This window comes from Plutella xylostella, chromosome 19 (assembly GCF_932276165.1).
Source record: "Plutella xylostella chromosome 19, ilPluXylo3.1, whole genome shotgun sequence".
Classification (NCBI taxonomy): domain Eukaryota; kingdom Metazoa; phylum Arthropoda; class Insecta; order Lepidoptera; family Plutellidae; genus Plutella; species Plutella xylostella.
Genome location: NC_063999.1, coordinates 6,677,994 through 6,693,802, shown reverse-complemented (window position 1 = coordinate 6,693,802; position 15,809 = coordinate 6,677,994). Strand labels below are relative to the sequence as shown.

The window sequence follows — 15,809 nt, the reverse complement described above, 5'->3', positions numbered from 1 at the left end:
ATTTAATTTAGTTAAACGGGTTCGGGATAACTGTAGACATCTGTTCAAATACATAAATTATGAATATAAGCCAAACATTTTTATTCTTGCATTTATATTATCTATATAAAAAGCTTTCCTTATCAATGTTGTTAAAGTTTCGTGGAACCATTCACTTTACCCCTAAAATTTGAATTCCTTATTCTGATTCTGACCCTAAACATTCTTATTGTTCAAAACGTAATAAAACAAAAACTAAATGACAGATCAAATCGAGGAACGGGCCCCTAAAATGTGTGGAATCAGACGAAGACAGACTGTGCATCGCGGGGCGCGGGGCGTGTCAGACATAAAAGTTTCATTACTCTTGGACAATAATAAATGATAAAACATTATTAATACGAGGTAATCAACCATGGCCGGCAGAGATCGACTCCGACGAATAATTAATTCTAATAAGTAATTAAAACTCTTGATGTTTGCTTTTAGAAGGATAGCAGACGCTTTATGTGAGCAAAAACAAATTTTGGTACGTTGTTTGATGAATTGTTTGTGCATGTGTAGGATTATTCTAACCTTAAATTACACATTGTATATTGTATACTTACTTAGTTATTCTAGAATTTACCTAACTTAATAAAATGTTCTTACGACCAAATAAATATGAGCTTTTTGTACTTGCATAAACCCTATTGGCATTGTTCTGATATTTAACCAATAAATATCGAAATGAGCAAATCAGAGATTGATAATTTTCAACCGATTATGAGGGTGTAATAACTTGTCATCATCACAGTAGTTTATATTGAGGGTTATTCTTCAATGATTAGTGTTTACTTAATAAATTCACAACCTCTATTCTATTCTATTCTATTCTCTGTGGGGGTGTAAGTACCTGCACCTGGCTCTCTCGAATGGAACCTTTGTGCATATCCCCAAGGTCTAAACTGCCTACCTAAGCTTGGACCATTTCCCACCACGCTGGTCCAATGCGGGTTGGTGGGTTCACATATCTAGATTGATGTGCTAAATCTAGATATGCAGGTTTCCTCACGATGTTTTCCTTCACCGTAAGAGCGATGGTATACATTGTACTTAAATTCAGAAAAGAACTCATTGGTACATGTCAGCGCCGGGATTCGAACCCGCATCTCTTGATTGAGAAGCGGGCGCTCACCCGACTGAGCTACCACCGCTCCCGACTGAGCTACCACCGCTCCCGACTGAGCTACCACCTACCACCATTCACAACCTCTTTTGGGCACATCTTTCCCTACCACTACTACTTCCTATGGGTTGACTGGTAGCATTAGGTCCACTAATGCTTTTAGCACCCACCCTTAGTGCGCTTATTTCCATATTTATGCAATGATGAATTAATACTAAACGGGTCGCCATGAGTGCCAGTCTGGGCCGTTAAACATATTTTTTTACTAATTTTTTTTTTCAATGGAATACCTAACCTAATACATACTTCCAAAGTGAGTGTGTAGGGAAATGGCCATTCAACCCTCCAATACTCCCGTGTAATTGAAACGGATCGCTCGCTCGCAGATTACACGTTGAGAGTATCGCGCGACGCCATCTCGCGTTTATCGCGGTTTGAATAAATTATTATTCAATTTATCACTTCCCGCGCGAGGTGTGATAAACTTCTGGTTAACAGCGGCTAACTACCTTCCTGTGGGGCATTATGACGTCACTGGACATGCGTTTTTAACCCGTGGCAAAAAAAGAGCGCTATTGGTTTAACAGGGCTATCTGTATCTGTATGACTGTGGTCACGATTTTCGTAACGGATCTCTGTCTGTCGCGTAATGACAGGGTGTGACAAAAAAATATCACGTTTCATCAAAATCGGAAAATAAAAGCCATTTCAACGTTAGGTTCTTGTAATTTACGGTTAAATGTACCTACAATAAACAGGTAGACGAGTGCCAAACTATTTGTAAGAAGCTATTTATAGCCTCCTCATAAACTCTTCCATAAACGCTTTCGAAGGGAGGACAGAAGATTAGAAGAATTAATGTCAAATAATAAATAACAAGTCTAACAATAACTTTTGATTTGACTAACAACTAGGCGGTCGAATATCAACATGATCTATCCAACGACAGTGAAGGCGCCATTCATAGAGATCAATTAATGCGAGAGGGAGAAGGAACATTAAACAAACCTCGCGAAGGAAAGAGACGACGAGAGTTATCAATCATGCGCCTGCGCACGATCGGCTCGCCCGAGGCGATCGAACCATCTCCTGCTTAATTATTTCTATTATGATATTTTAAAATATAATGATTATCTCCATGGATAAAGCCCATATGGCGAATTCCCACACTCGTTTTGTTTGTAACACTTCTATAACCTTAATTAATATGGTCTGAAATAATAAATGAGCGAGCGTGCAATATGGGCATAATAAATTTAAGTCGTTAAGTGCATTATAACGATTTCTGAACGCGGATTTATTTTATGTTGTTATTTTTTGACAGCACTGCAAGCAAAGGGTTAAAGGGAAATGCCAAGATTACTTATGAGTTTATATTACTCTCGCGGCCTCAGATATAACTCACTCTTGTTACGATATCTAAAACAACGTAACTGGAGGACACTACAGGAGGAGTTTCTTGCCTCCATTCTTCTCCTAAGACAGAAAAAGCCCCCCCATACAAAAGGAGAAATTTATAAATTTTTGTAAAAATTGACGTTTATCAGAAAATTTTATACTTATACGATGAATAAAAACATTTGACTTTGACTTTTACCTAATATCTCGAACAGTCCGCCGACTATTCCTCCAAGTCATCAATCCTGGATGATGTTATCAGCAGGCCAGCGATCTCACAATATAAAATCACTTATACGGCCGATGACCGATATTGTCCCTATCTACATCTCGAAACCAAACTATTGGATCTGTATTTCGATACACTCTTTAATAAATGTGAGTTCGTATTAAATGGACATGAGTATGTTTCAATTGTGGATGAGCATTGAAATGCGATGATAAATGACACCCTGTATCATTTCTCAGTATGGGAATCAATCAACGTTTGATAATCTAATGTGGCACTAAACATACCTCTTTTTTGCATGAAGGAGAAGAGGTCGTCTAGAAACTCCTTTCTCTGCGGGTCGTCGCTGATTTCGTACAGCTGGAACAAAAAAACTTCCATTAACACTCAATTTCAATGAACAAAATGTAGGTAAAGACAATGCAAAAATAAAATATATAAAATAACACGTGTGTATGGAAATTCTAATACTAAAACAGTTATTTGCTTATAATATAAAAAAACAGGAAGGTTAGTGAAGCACGCCGAAGAAGCCACGTGCACCCGCATGTCCGCACTAAACACGAAAATTACATCAAACTAATTATTCTAGTACTAAAATACATTATTCCACTTTAACTGTAGGCATTATAAAGTAGTTCCCAGGCCCTAAAAACGTGCGTTGCATAATGAGGTTAGGTTTTACTTGACAGTTTATTTCTAACGGCTTCTATACATTTTGAACAACGAATATTTTTTTCTTCGATGATTTTGAATTTCGAAATGTTGTGTTTCGGATGTATGCTGCACTTCTTTGTGTAAAGATCAATTTATTAACCAATAGGCACCATTCAATTTTTTTTTGAGTTCAATGCCCGGGAAGTCGTTTTATTTACTTTTATTCAATATGTATATTATACCAACATAAACTTTCAAATTCTGTATTCATATTCTTGTATATAATGGAACCCACAAGCATCAAGATACAATAACACTTTAAAACGCGTAGGTAAGTAACTAGGTACCATAATTAACCCTGCAGAACGCAAGATAAGTGTACATTGATGTAAGTTGCAAATGTGGTGCTAAATAGACCCCCCCACTGTGTCGTCTAATTACGGTTGCCGGTATCAGGCGGTTAAACGCAGCCTGCGACTCGAATTGCGATAAAATTACTGCTTTACACCTTGAGCGATAAAACAGAATTCTACCATGTCACCGTCTGCACTGAAAATAAATTAAAACCGGCGTAATGTCTAAGCAATTATTTTTAGTCCTAAACTTATGGAACAGAAACATAACCTACATTCATACGAAAGAGAGAAGAAACGTAAAATAAGATAAGTTGCGCCACAATAAGTCGACGTTACAATGTAGGGAAAACCCGTTAAGCACATTCGACATCAGTTGACATCACAGATCAAAAATGTCCCGCTTTGCATAGAAACGCACGGGCAAAAGGTAAAGCTGGTCCGGCCCATACACGGGGCGTGCGAACGCCGGCGACACACGATCAAACACCAACTTATTTGCATTGGACAATTACACCGGACCACTTAACGCTACGAAGAACTGGGCCGCGCTCGGACAACGAAACGCTGTCCGACACTTCCTGTTTCCGTCTTAATATATTTGTCAAGTTGGCTCATTAAATCCGGCGATAGACGCATCTAGGTCGTGTGTCATTGAGCCAAGAACTATTGCAAAAAAATATTCTGATAGCAAAGTACATATTATTTGCTACGTTGTATCATTGATACCAAAATAAAACAGAATCACATGAATAAAAATCAAATAGGTAATCCATAAAGCTGTTCCATTTCCCTCATTAAGCCTAGAGTGGTCGTTTAAACAAATGAAACGCACCGGCGTTCAATTATGCAACTCGCGTTTTTTTACCGGCGCTAATCGAAAACGTTCCCGTTGATTAATCGCGTGGGCGCGGCCGACAGTGACGATCGGGAAGATTGATGTCGACGGTCGAGGGGTTAACCCGTCCGGGGCACTGAGCTAAGAGCTATCCTGGACGGGACGCCAACCGAATCTTGCAGCTGGCGATTGGGTATTGAATAGTGTGAAAGCATTTCCACAGTGACTTTACAGGATAGAGGTATAAAGGGTGTTGGGTGTTAATATTCTGTATAGGTACCTATAGGTAATAATCTGTGTGTGTATGTAAGTATATGCGTAGACATATCAGCTGATCGAAGCCCATATTGCAGGCTCTGCCTATTTTGGCGGCCAATGGCCGTGTGTGAGATGTCCCCACAACATTATACAACGATAATATGACTTCAACAAATATAGATAACTGCTTTTCGTTGTATCCAAAGTACGATAATCTAATGGCCTTATAACATCCGAAGTGTCTAGCTACGCTGGTTGAGATTCCCAAGTGGCATGAGACGCTTATGATCTGGCTATTGACACCAACACCTTGACAACATAACACCACCTGTAGGCTCTAACTGATGCTAAATTGTATCGGACACTTTTAGTACGTCGCGGTTACTGGAGGGTTACTCTATACTGACGAAAAACGAATGAACGACAGCTGTTGCGCAATCGCCACGTTTAATACAACGAGATAGAGTCGTGGCCTTAGAAACTTAGTTTTTCGTCATATAGAGTAACCCCTGAGTCTGAGTCATCCCATGACTGAAATACCGTAGCTGTAAAGTCGTCATAACATGACTGTCGGAAATCAATGATCGAAGAATTTTGTACCTAATATGACGGATGATACAATACTATTTGGCTGACTCAGATGCCGTGAAAAACCGACATTAATGACACAAATAAGAATGAAAAATCAAAAATGAAATAATCATTAGGTAGATAGGTAGGCACTAATAATTAAAAGAGGATTGCAAAGATTGACGAAGTAGAATAAAACCTCGTCCGAAAATTAACAATAAAGTAAAACTGAAACATAAATCCGTGCTGAGCTAAATACAAAATTAATAACAATGACATAGATCCTACAAAGGAATCCACAGTCTATTGACTCCGTCGCCGGTTCAGATCCATTGAGCCGAGCGAAGGGGATGAATAGGATTATCGATACACATGTCAACTTTGTGACAAACATACCACATATTACCTACCCGTAAACATGAAACCCGTAAATATGTATGTATATTCTAGGGTAACAATCTAAGACTATTATAATCTCACCTATTAAGTAGATGAAGTCCTTGGATCTTGTAAATCAAAAAATAATTATTTTTCTTGAAATAAACAGTTAAGGTGAAGTGCGGTAATTGCAACTATCCGGTAATTGCAACTAACTTCAATAACTCCCTCTAGAGTTACTTCATTGTAAAACGACAGACTAAAATCAATTTTAAATCATAAAATTTCTACCCAAAAATGTGGATGGCGCTGATAGCTCAAGAATTGTGGGAGTTATAAAGCTTTTTGTCATCGGCCATTTTGAGTCTGCTGGAGTCGGATGGACATGGTGTGCATTTTTATTTTATAAAATAGTTTTTAGTGGTTCCTCGCAAGGTTTTTCCAAAAAAAAGTAAAAACTAATAACGGTAAGTCATTTTGTATGTATTTGTTTTATTCTAACACGATTGTTTTCCGAGTTTTCTGTGTAGTTACATTTACACGACAAAAAATGCAAAGTCTGGTAAATGCAACTATTTTGCAGTTTTTAGGGTGGTTACAATTAGCTGCCAATTTTTGTATGAAATTAGAAAAAGCCAGTGATGGGGCAGTGAACATGAATATATCGATACAATCACTAATAATATAACACACAAATAAGAATAAAAGGCTGAATACCAAATTTTAAACATATCTGTTAAGCATACATTTTTTTAGAAAACCTGCAAAATTCCACCCGACATCCTGCCTGCGGTAAATTCCGAAAACTTACCAAAAAAATAGTAAAAAGGCTGTTTGATTAAACATAAGTAAAATATTTAATGTTGATTAATAAAAATATAGCTATTAATTTTTATCCCCGAGTTTTATTCTACTACCATGGTCTTCTTGGCTTGTCGATGGCAGACACTACATGGCTGTCGATAAAATTACGATAAAGTTCCCATCACTATTTTTGAGAAATTAGTTGCAATTACCAGACCCACGGCTAAACAGTAGTTTCATGCGAAATTGGTCGTAGTTACAAGGAGATAAGTGTCACAATCCTATGAATATTCTCTTAGTCTTTGTGATTCAAATACACAATATACACCACACATAGAAAAATATGGAGATAAAACGATTAGTTGCAATTACCCGCCAGGAGGGGTAATTGCAACTATTTCTGCCTTTGCCGGAACTTTTGGCAATAGCTCTTTATTCTTCAGAGTTTTTCTTTGTCATGATAGTAGAATAAAATCTACATAAAATTTTGACTTTGGCATGATTTTACAGTAATACTATTTCCTTATATATAAAGAATTATCAGATGATGAAGTTACGACTTCAATATTTTTAGTTGCAATTACCGCACTTCACCTTAATATTTTTTTTACCATTATGCAATAGACTTTTTTTTTTAAACTATTTCCCCAGTAGCCGTCTTGAACTTGAAGAAATGACACAGAAATAATTTGCATTAAACGGAAGAATTGTTCAGTTTAACTTTCAAATACTGTCAACACACAAACAAATCATAGTGTAAGAGCCGAAGCATCTTTTATTCATGGACCGCTTCACATTTAACGGCCACTTGATGTGAACAGTTCCTGGACAAATTATTGTTTGAAATGACAGGAATATTATGATAGCAGTTTGCGCATTGTCGCCCACCGACCGACCGCCATATTTGAATCACAAAGCGGGCAAAGCCGAGTAATCTCCATTGTCATGAGCCAATTACTGGCTCTCCCCTTCCGCTTGAATAAATAAATACGCTAAAATATCAACTTTACGTCATAATAACTCCAAACACACACAGATTATTACAATATTTGGATGTTGCAACGCGTAGCTCTGTGAATAAAAATATAATGACGCGTTTTCCCAGTTGCGCGACACCGGTCGCGTCCACCGTCTCAGGTGCAACAAAGTACGTAATGCTTCAATGGGACAGTCGTAAATTGTTATTCTAACATAAAATACATAAAATTATTATTACGATTTATACAAATAAGAGGCATAAATAAGCTAGATGCAGCCAATCTCAAGGCTATAGGTACGGACTGTTACAAACAATGTTATTTGTAAAGTTTATATTTGTTAAGTTTATGATTGCATTGCTTGTTTTATGACTTATAAACACCAATCACTCGCAAATGAATTATAGATAATGACGCATTCATGTTTTATCGATGTTCCACTATTATCGATAGGTGGAGGTTTTGTTAAATTAACATTACATTCACGGGGACCACTTAATTGCAGACTTTACGAGATGGCGACCGCATGCAAAATAATTGATTTAGCGTTAACCTTTTGATCGATGACGTATTTGTGGGCATCGCTGTAAATTATGCAGGAATTATTACGGATGACATGCCAAAACACCTCCTCGTAAGAAATGTTAACGATACGAAATTCAGCGGCGAGATATCACCGAAAAGCATCGTAAATTACTTCCCCGCGCCGCCCATGGCCGTATTTTATAATAATATTACAATCTAGCCGCGAAAACAGCACAAGGTGCATGCATAATAATAAATTATATGCGTCCGTCTTGTTCCGATGTATGTCCGATTCAATTTGCAATAGTCTATTGTTGCACTAATCCGCTGGTTCCATTACATCATGTGCCTTAAGATTTTGCAAATCAGAAACCATTTGAGCCACAAAGTTTACTGCGTACCAAAAATATTGTACAACTCTTTGACTATCAACATATTGTGAAGCGTAAATTTTTCAAGGTTTTTTTTGTTTATTGTGATCCTGCGGCTGTACTAGACAATATTTCCCCAAGATGAAGTGTGGACAAGTGGATTCTGACATCAAATAACAGTTTAGTATCTGAGGCAAGCGGAGTTGGGTGTTAAATACTAACATATGGACACGCGCGGCGCCCCAAGACAATTTCAAATTGCATACCATAACTCAACACAGCAATATAGGCGATGTACGGGGATAATATTCCGAGTAGATTGGACAGCCTCCCCGATCCAGCGACGCCTCGACAACAATAACGCCGTCGACCTTCCAGAGTCACAACGTCGACGGGCACTGCCTGTGTAATAACTAGCCCACTGCGATGAACTTTGACCGATCTGTCTCTTTCTGGTATATCCGTATATAATTTAAACTCATATTAATAGTAACTCATAACCTAACCTAATAATATTTTCAAAAGTTATGAAAAAAAATCTGCATAACTAATAGCAATAGTTAGTAAAGCTTCACAGCTCATCGAAAGTGAAGCGAGCTCGCACTCGAATCGGGCCGTTTCATTTCAGTTTCTCGAATGTCTATCGTTGTAAATCGAAGTCGTTAGTAACTCCTTCAGATTATACTTTTGTACATACATACTTTGAATTGTGTGTCGTACATAATACTCATTTATGCGAGAGGAAATTAGTGTAGACAAAATAGATAAGATAAGCAGATAAAATATGTAAAGTTGATTCTTTTCTGATGATTCTGGTGATTTCAACGTTATTGACGTCGTCGACGACTGATTAAGCTTACCGCTTCGGGTATTGTTTCGAGATTACACAAAAGAGGTTTTTACTACACTGAAAATGAGTATACCTATCTATTATAATTGCATTTTTTACACGACTGTATTCGATATCACATGACCTATTTAAAATGACATGTTCTAGAATATTGTAAGTTAATATTTTGTACCTTCCGTTCGCAATAAAAATACGATTGATAACTGCGACATAAAAATGTTTTATGTATTGTGAGGAAACTACTGCAGTTTATCGTACACGCTTTTATGTAGTTTTCCCAAGGAATCGCGTTTTTTTATGCTTCGTAATATCAAAAATATTAGTGATATACATATATAACCTCCTGATTAAAAAAAAAAAAATTAACTACTGAACTGTTTTGTCACTTTGTCAAAGAACAAATTGTTTAAGGGATAGGTACTTTATAAAACTTTAAAGGAATAACAGGGATACTCCATAAAACTTTTAATACTTATAGGTATTTTTAAACTATTTATTATATTTTTTTTCAATGTCCTACTCATAGCACGCCAGGTGTCAGGAGGATAACGTACATATGTGACGAAGGCGAGTGTAAATTTTTGATGAACGTATATAGTATTTATATATTTTACATCTGGCGTTTTTTTTTCTACCTTTCTTTAAAAGTATAAGTAAGTACTTCTTTACTTTCTCATTTCGATCCTAAAGTAGGCCCCAAACCGGCACACCTGCCCTAACATAAAGTAATTATTTAAAACAGTGTACAACTTAACACAAAGCGTAGAATAAACAAGGTACGGGCCCACAGCCGCTTGGGGTTCCCCGGAACAATGGCTCAATTGATACATGGCGACTGACGAAATCTAAGTGCTAACTGGACGATATTGTAGCTAATGGCGGATGGAGCATGCAGTAGGGAACCAACTAGTATCTATATAAAATTATCTATCCTACAAATAATAAAGTTTCTTGTGATGTAAGTTTGTTATGATTTTATGCAAAAACTATGATTTTCATGAAATTTGGTATGTAGAAAGCTGACACTCTGGATTAATACATAAGTAGACTACTACATAACTTTTAAGGCGAAGTGAGGTAAAATCTAGTGTATAAAGGTTTTAAACATGTAGGTACTTCGATTTATTTAGAACAATTTGAGAAGTAGGTTAATTTTAAGTAATTATAGGATCTTTTCCGACGTTTGGATTAGTTTTGGAATTCTGTACTTTCTTCCGTACGCTTTAATTAATCCCATTATTGATTACGCACCTATATTTGACCTGGCTGGTTCCCTCTTGCAAGCGCTCGTCCAAATCGTCCATTTTCTCTTTGATAGCAACAATAAGGTCAATGAGCTAAGTGATTCACACAATGTTAACTTTCTTACTTAAACTTACATTAAACCTCGCCGAACTTAACTGTACTTGCAAAGGGGACATTGACATTCCTTTATTCGTATTGTAAACGACAATAATGCCTGAACAAACATTATAATATCCTAACATATAAATGGAGATATTTACGGTTATGTATGTATCACGACGATTCAGATTGCTAAATGGTTTCCTGGTGAATGGTAAAATATATATAGGTCTCAGATTTTAGAAGATTTAAATCATTACAGTTTATGTTTATTGAAAATAACAAAATAAAAGCGCATACAACGCGTTGATTTCTTTTATATGGAGATTAATTAAATGCCAAATATTGTTGTACATTTTATCTACTACCATGCATCTAGCCTTATTATTTACTAGCTGTTAAAAAGTTCACCCGTGGGAATTCTACGATAAAAAGTTAAGTAATCCAGGGTGTCAGCTATCTCCATACCAAATTTCATTATAATCGGTTCAGCCGTTTGGACGTTAAGGAGGAACCAACATACACACTCACAAACTTTCGCCTTTATAATATTAAGTAGGATTTCCGTAGGTACTAAATTATAAACGCATATATACGTGTACAGGCGCGTCCACAAGTGATTCGCATACTCCCCTAGACAACATTATTCCGGCCAAATAAACGCGTAACACTCAAAACAATGTACAGCCGTGGCCATAGCCATTCACGCCCCGCGCCTTTGATGTCCAATTAGATGGACATTTTGGGGCTAGCCCAGATAATTATCTACGAGACTGTACCGGTCTATTGGCGAGGGGGATTATGGGTAACTTACCAAATAATAAAGCTATAGCTATGTACACTGCCGAGCTTTCATTGCTCCACTGTAAGTTCCACTCACAAAATGCAGACAACAAACGATCCAAATTTTTCCTAAGATTTAATTTAAAATTGGAACAAAATATTACTGATTTTAGTTGGTAATATCCTGATGGTCTGTTAAAGGTACTTCAATGCTGTAGAATATGGCATTAATCTAGCCTTTTCCGTTTAGAAGTAATTTGGTGATTTTCTCAGTGGAACCTTTTCATTGCCCGTGAGTATATGAGCGTCAAAAATAGAATATCTATAGTAATACACTCGAGAGCAAGGAAAAAGATCCACTAACAAAACACCGACATCAAAATTGTAATGGCGCTATTTCTTTACACATTTAATTTAAAATTTGGACACGTATTTACGTTTGTATTTGGCAATATTCTGAAACACTGGTAAATGAGGTAAATGTTATTCAATATTGCAGAGGGCATCATTAAGCCTTTTCCATTTAGGAATAACTAATTTGGTGCTTTTGTCACTGAACTTTTTTATTGCTGTGAGTCTGTATAATAATCTTGTTTTTATCACGAGTATCGCTGTAATAGCATGGCTTTATTTGAACTAAGTTGGAGAATTCAAAAGAGCCACTTTCTATCCGTTTTCAACTGCTCACATCCAATTTGTTACATTTCAAAATGTGTTTTCGGGCGGTAAATCGATTTTTCATACAATTTCAGTTTCACGGAAATTCCCTAAAACTTGGACTAGTTTTATATACCCAATGATATAGGTATCTTTTTTTAAAAACCATAATCTGTCTCTTGATTTTCCAATTTATTCAATGGACTGCTTCATAAGTGACATGATAAGTCCTGATAAACTTACTCAAATAAGAACCTCAATATTTTACACACTGTTTAAAGCATAATTCTTAAATCGTTTTAAAACATTTTTCTTATTAATACCTTGCTTATTATATACTTACTACATAAAATAACCAATATGGCTGACTAATCTATCTATGAAACACAGATATAAGAAAGAGAAAGGCAACTGGGGTTAGAATGAATCAGCAATATAGTCTGAGATGTTCACTGAAAATTAATTATTAGCGATCGTGACACACGTCCATTTTTATATGTATGTATATGTATTTATGTACTTGTTTTTTATGTATAAGTAGGTATTATCAAGTATATATTATATTAGGTATTTAAATATTTTTTAATAATTGTAAAAAAGTTATAGTTTGCTACCAAATATTTTTGGAGGACATAAATACTTAATCAGGTTTATAAAAATGTTGGTCTAAAATTAAATTATCGATGATAGAGTAGGGAATTAATAAAAAATATTCTGAATTTACTTCTGGAAATTGTTAAATTGTATTGTAACAAGTGTCAAATCAAAAAATATGACATCATAAATAAAATATCAACCGCATCTATTTAGTTCGTAACTTGCAATGAAGCTAAAGATTTCCTCACGAAAGGCTTACATTAAACAGACGCACACACACACTTACACCGAAAGTCGTGTTTTAGCGACAATACCAGTTAGCAGCGACCCGCGGTTGTTAACTATACATTAACACCGAGAGGCCAAGTTTAAATAGTTTCTGTATTCGTAAGCGCATTTGGAGCGTTTATTTGCAAGTGTAAGTGTAAACGGTCATTGAACCGAGAGAATCTTCAGTGTGCGTGGACCCTTATATTGTGGTGTGACGTAGGACGATGTACAAAGTTCATATTTTATTCAATTTCCGATATATCTAATTAGATGTAAGTAAGTATGTATTTAATAAGCCCTTTTTCCTCATTTCTTGATTGTCTATTTGATGATACATAACATTTTTACAATCAATGTTGACTGGGGCGGAATTTTAGTATTTATGTACAAAGTTTATTATTGTAGCAATAACCAAAGATTAATATGGACTTAATCTGGGTTCATGGTGAAAAAATGGTAAGTATTTATAAAACTTCCTTATTCACACAATTTACAAAGTATCAATGTATGATCATAAAAGTAAATATTTTACGATTTGAGTACCAGATTAGCAGATAAATCAAAATGGATCAAAAATTGGTCACAAATCCGAGCTTTACGATTAAAATGTAAGTACATTCGGATAAATAAAGCGATATACATACGGAATATTCATTGAAAACGCGCCTTTCTGACAAAGGTAATAAAAGCTGAATGTTGTCAACGTTGATACCTGTAATAATATCGTCCTTTTCACGCTTTATCCGGCCATAAATAAGAGATGGGTAATAAAATTAATCTGTGGCCATAACATGCCGTTCTGGCCACCACCTAGCAATGACAAGGTAACAAAGTTTATAACTGAGCTATCAAACTTTATGATCAACGTTTAATCTCATTTACTGGACTTTTGAATTATCCAGACTTAGTACCTGATTCATTACTTATTGGTAGGCACCTATTTTAAATTTATCAACGTCTAAAATTGGTTGTTTGAATTCGATTTATGATTGGCGACGAAAATGTATTTGTATAAAATAAAGTTCAACGCGAAAAACATGTTCTAATTAATAACTTAATATCACATTTCATACATGTAATTATTTGCTAAAATCCGTCGTGCGAATTACGAACGTAGGCCTCTCATTCTTTTTTTTTATTTCGCTGAGGTGTGCTCTTAAGTCTCCTGACCAAGCTAGTCTTATAAACGGTATAAGAAGACAAAATCTATTAATATAATTATAATTACTAATAACATCGAATTGAATTAATAAGCTAATATATCACATTGATATCCTGCCGAACGCCCGAAGCCACAATTATACCGACGACACCGCACTGCCATAAATAACACAAATTTATAACGAACAAAATAAATAAATTCTAATCCGTGCGATTAACGATATTAATTTAATATCGTTTAATACGAAAACTGTAATTAAAATTCACATAAAAACCTACCAAAAGTAATCAGCGGAACGTTTTATTAAGCTATTTAAATATTCATAATAAATCTTTTACGGTTCATTCTTCTATTTTATTGTATTTTTATATTGTTTTGGGTAAAATGATTAAGATTGGAATTATTTGGGATGGAGTCAAACGAGTTATAATAACCTATACTAGATACTTCTGTCAAAATATTATTATTATTATGTAGTGTATGTAGCCAAAGTATACCAAAGTGTTTTACAAGGATGAGAAAATGCCAGGATAAAAAATAGCCTACTTATTACATAGCATTCAGTGGAATATAGGTAGTAGAAATGGGAGGAAATTGTCGAGGTCATCTTCAAATATGTAGGTAAGGTTCTCAGCTTTGTTAAAATTTTACCTCAATGATTAAATTTAACCTTTCCTAATGAATATTTTGTTTTCAGATTATTTTTTTTTAGAAGCCATATTAGTGTCCCACTGCTGGGCAAAGGCTTTCTTAGATTATTTTGTCAAAATCTAATTCGTGGAACTTTATTCCTATTGTTTTTATCTTGCCTAGAGACAATTAGATGAATGATAAAAATAAGATAATTAATGTACCGGAATAAAACAATTGAAATAAAGATAATTTTGAACATAAAATGTATTAATGTTATTGATTTTCAAACTCATTAGCTAAATAATTAATGTAATGAGCTTGATGAAGATTATATCAACCAAATCAAATATATTGACATCATAGGTTTGGTATAGTTACGTTCTATAAGTTATCTATTTGTCGGGATCGCAACTGTTCTGAAACCTATGTGTAATGTCAAAGAAATAAATAAAATAATTAAAAAAGAGTAACTTGGTCCATTGTTTTTAAATTCTGCCTTATTAGCGATGGGGACCAATAATCTCGCTAAATAGGTAGGTCTAGGTACGTATAAGAGTTTTATTTTTAAAATAACATACGACAATATACTTTATTTTTGTACCCAATTAAAAGTAAAACTTACAGCATAACATTACGTAAGTAATATGTACGAGTATGACTGTATGTATACTTTTTCAAAGTACCCACATTGTAAACATAAAGATGATTGATTAACATAAGTTCGTGATAACAAAATCAATCAATTCTAAACACTCGATAGCTTAAAACAGCAATGTAAACAAAAAAAAAACGTAAATAGGTAGGTACTTTACCTATTCAGTAAACACGAAGTAAAACCTACCAAATATGTAACGTTACATAAGTACGTGCTATTAATTTTAAAAAAAGAAGAAAGAAAAAAACCTTATCAAACTATCACTTAATTACTATAATTACCCCGCTATACCTACTTAACAAATTCCAGATAGCTAATAATAAATCATTGCAGGTCTCTACTATAGCCAAGTA

At 35.1% G+C, this 15,809-nt stretch overlaps 1 protein-coding gene across 5 annotated transcripts in view; it reads right to left on the bottom strand.

Annotated features, from left to right (window-relative positions):
• Positions 1-15,809, bottom strand: part of LOC105383341 (protein dead ringer) — a 95,811-nt gene that overhangs the window by 34,812 nt on the left and 45,190 nt on the right. For all 5 annotated transcript variants that reach the window (XM_048627775.1, XM_048627774.1, XM_048627772.1 and 2 more), the window contains one exon: positions 3,062-3,134. In XM_048627775.1, the coding sequence (XP_048483732.1) occupies positions 3,062-3,134 (73 nt within the window). The remainder of the gene's footprint in view (positions 1-3,061; positions 3,135-15,809) is intronic.